This window comes from Camelina sativa, chromosome 14 (assembly GCF_000633955.1).
Source record: "Camelina sativa cultivar DH55 chromosome 14, Cs, whole genome shotgun sequence".
Taxonomy (NCBI): domain Eukaryota; kingdom Viridiplantae; phylum Streptophyta; class Magnoliopsida; order Brassicales; family Brassicaceae; genus Camelina; species Camelina sativa.
In genome coordinates this window covers 13,527,342-13,531,205 of record NC_025698.1, presented here as the reverse complement: position 1 = coordinate 13,531,205, position 3,864 = coordinate 13,527,342, and the positions used below count along the sequence as shown (strand labels likewise).

The 3,864-nt window shown below is 31.7% G+C and overlaps 1 protein-coding gene across 1 annotated transcript in view; it reads left to right on the top strand.

Annotated features, from left to right (window-relative positions):
- Nucleotides 3,432–3,864, top strand: part of LOC104743556 (nuclear transport factor 2-like) — a 5,763-nt gene continuing 5,330 nt past the window's right edge. Inside the window, exon 1 of the mRNA XM_019236186.1 lies at nt 3,432–3,580. Within this exon, the coding sequence (XP_019091731.1) occupies nt 3,557–3,580 (24 nt within the window). The 5' untranslated portion in view covers nt 3,432–3,556. The remainder of the gene's footprint in view (nt 3,581–3,864) is intronic.

Sequence of the window (3,864 nt, the reverse complement as noted above, 5' to 3'; positions counted from 1 at the left end):
AAAACAGGAACAACCCCCCCCCCCCAAAAAAAAGAAACAGAGTGATTTTTACAAAACCAACTCAATTCAACTAAGAGAAGCTCCCCCACAACCACAAACCAAAAAAATAACCCTGTACAAAAGGGAACGAATCAGAGAGAATCAAGAAAATCCAAAAGCAATAATTTTTATTTTTTATTTTGTGTTATCCCTTTGTAGAGGCTTCCCAGAAACAAGAAGAGAGAAAAAAGCAAGACAGAGGAACGTGTCAGATTAGACAACCCCCCAAAGAGAGATCAAAGGAGGTTACTACTTAATCAAAGATGACGAAAGATAAGAGGAAGAAAACAAAAAAAAAAAAAGGTAGAAACTTTGAAACAGGAACTTTAAAGTCCCAAAGTGAGATTCCTCGAAATCCAAAACAGGAAACTAAAAAAACACACAACAGCTCATTCGTACTAGTATATAATTCGCAACGAGTATGGTTCCAAGAGTGTGATGATGATGATGAGGATGATGAGAGAAAGAAGGAAGTGAAAGAGAGAGAGAGAGAGAGAGAGAGAGAGAGAGAGAGAGAGAGAGAGAGAGAGNGAGCGGAATAAAGCGGCTAGAAAGTGAGGAAATAGGAAGGCTGGAGCCTGGACTGAAGGAGAGAGTTTTTCAGTGGATTATCTAATGGGAGAAAAGAAAGAAACTAACAACAACAACAACAACAACAAAGGAGGAGCAGAAGCAGAAGAAAGAAGAATCTATCATCGGAAAGAAAAAAAAAGATGAGAAGAATATGGTGGAAGACAAATGTCTGCTTCCTTCTCTCTCTCTCTCTATTATCTGATTATTGTTTATATCTTTCTTTTTATTTATTTCATTCTTAACTTCCCCTATTTATATATTTTTTAATCTTTAGCATATGATACTAAATAAATACATACAGTATAATTCATATTAGAAAAATTAAAAACTCGAATATAGAAGAAATCTTCATGTTGAGATTCTTTTCAAGTTTGTTTTAATCATTTGATTTGTTTTTTTTCCCTGTGTTTTTAGTTAAGAAAATACATACCTCGTTAATATTACCATTTACTATTAATAACATATAATAGTTTTGATTGGTAACATATTTAACAACGGTTGGAGATTCAACCGCTCATTTGTTTACTAATCGGATGAACGATTGAAATAGGCGATTGATACAAGTGGTTGGAACAAGTGGTTGAAAGAGGTGGCTAGAAGCTTAAACGAGGCAGTTTCCAACCGCTTTGTTTACAAAACGAGAGGTTGAAATTTTTTTAATTATTTAAATATTTGTTTTTGTAAAAAAAAATATTTATGTATTTATATTATTTATGAAAAAAAGATTTAAAAATAAAATTGATAATTTCTAAAATTTGTTTAAATTTTAAATTTTTTTTTGTTGTTATTTACAATAATATTTTAATTATTCGACTACTCATTATCAATCATAACTATTATTTAACCATTCGTTTGAATTTAACTATTTTTTTTTCATCCTTTATAACCACTTTCTCTTTAACAATCTTTTCTACAACCACTAAAAAAATCTTAACTGCCTTATTTAAAAGATGTTACCAATCGAAAGCCAATAAATACATGAAAAAATATACACTAAATAATTGGTAAAATAACTAAAACGGCGCAGGTAAAAAAGAAAAAACTTAAAACGGAGGGGCCCACGAGAAGGGAACAAAGGCATATCTGGTCTCACTTCTCCTCACCCTCCAATAATAAAAATTAAAATTAAAATTAATAAAAAAAAGGCGTGTTAGAAGAATTTACACTATTACGCAAAAAAATATTGGGAGGTGCAGTAGTTGGTAAAGTGACAAAAAAATAAAATAATATGTTTGGCCATTATCAAAAACAACTAAACAACACTAAAGTATTATACAAGTAACCTCCTCTATACAGAAAAAGTATAGTAGTATTATTTAGTCAAAAAAAACTCGATTTTTTTCCAATTTCAATATACACTTTCTTTTGCCAAAGTAAGAAGAGGATGTATTCAACTCAACATTTTAAATAATTTGTGTAAAATTTTATGTTTGAAATTCTGTTATTAAATTAATTATTTAAAAATCTATTTTAAAATCCACTATTATTAAATTGATGATTTAAAAAATTTTAGTTTAAAATCTTATGTTATTCAAAACAGTTTGTGTATTTAAATTTTAATGATTTTTTAAAGATTTTGAAGGATTTTGAGAGGATTTGTTTAGTTAAAAATACAGATATCTAAATCTTATATTTTAGGTAGTATTTGAAAAAAAAAATACAATAAATCATATCAATATTTCTAAAATCATCGAAATCTTTAAAATCTCACAAAAACTAAAGTGTGAACCTACGTTACATGGAAGAGTGGCTAAGGCTCCGATTCTTGCTTCGGAATCGGAAACGGGAGCAGAAGCGTTCGAAACCACTCGGAAGCGCGATGAAATCGCGATTTTTAAAAAGATGAATTTGGAAGCGCCTAGGAAACATAGATTCCTATTTGGAAGCGTAAAAAGACATTAATGGAAGCGTCGAATGATATTGCCAACTCACTTGTCAAATAACTTCAATCTAGATATGAAAGTTATTTAATTTCGAGTATAATCCATTGAGTTATATTTCATGAAAGTAAAGAAACTTTTTTATCAGAAAAAAAAAAACAGATCTTTTACGGCAGTACAGGGCAGAAGTAAGGAAAAAGAAAGAGGAGACACTAGGGGTTTTCATGACTACGTGGTTTTTATATATTTCAATACTCTATTTATGGATTTTATTTTAAATCTATAACTACTAGAATAAAGAGAAAGATATCCACATAAACCAACAAAACACAAAAAAATATTAAATAGAGATTACAAGAAATTGAAAATTATCACATAATTTGCAATAACATTTTATTTTCATATAATATTAATACTATATTGATATATATATATATATATATATATATACGCTTTCAACACGTATCCGCTTTCTATTTTTTAAAACAATTCTGTTTTGGCACTTCCAACTTTCAGATACCGGCTTTCAATTCCATGCAGTTTAGGCATGAATACATCCAAAAATAAATATTAAAAGACATTTTTTTCCCCTAGGTGAACGTCATCTGTTTTTACACGTGTTGATGATATCTGAAAGCCTAAACATTTTTTTTAGTATTTTTGATTTCTAATCATATTTTTTTTTAATTTGTTTCTAATTATTGGCGAAAATTGCTAATAGAAATTTTATTCTAAAAATGGGATTGCTTGAAAGACACCAATCAACGGTTGTTCTCTCACCCATCATGATTCATGATGAATTCTTTTTTACTTCCCACCCCCCAATCTCTCTCTCTCTCTTTTTATATTAATGGGCCAAAATGTTATGAGTTGTAAGGCCCATTTAAAAGTATCGTCCTTTTTTCTTTCTAATTGGTCTATTCCGTATAATTTCATTTGTACTTTTTGCAGTTGTAGTTATCTCTCTCTCTCTATCACCCTCCTGTCATCTCTTGAAAGCACGACGGTAGATAGAGCAAAAGGATCAATCAAATCAGAAAAAACAAAAAAAGGAAGGAGGAGGGATGGATCCAGACGCAGTTGCCAAGGCTTTCGTTGAGCACTACTACTCGACCTTCGATGGTAATCGTCCAGGTTTGGTTTCTCTGTACCAAGAAGGATCCATGTTGACCTTCGAAGGCCAGAAGATCCAGGGCTCTCAGAACATCGTCGCTAAGCTCACCAGCCTCCCTTTCAATCAGTGTAAGCACAACATCACCACCGTCGATTGTCAGCCTTCTGGTCCCGCCGGCGGTATGCTCGTCTTTGTCTCCGGTAACCTTCAGCTCGCTGGCGAACAGCACGCTCTCAAGTTCAGCCAGGTTTCCCCCCC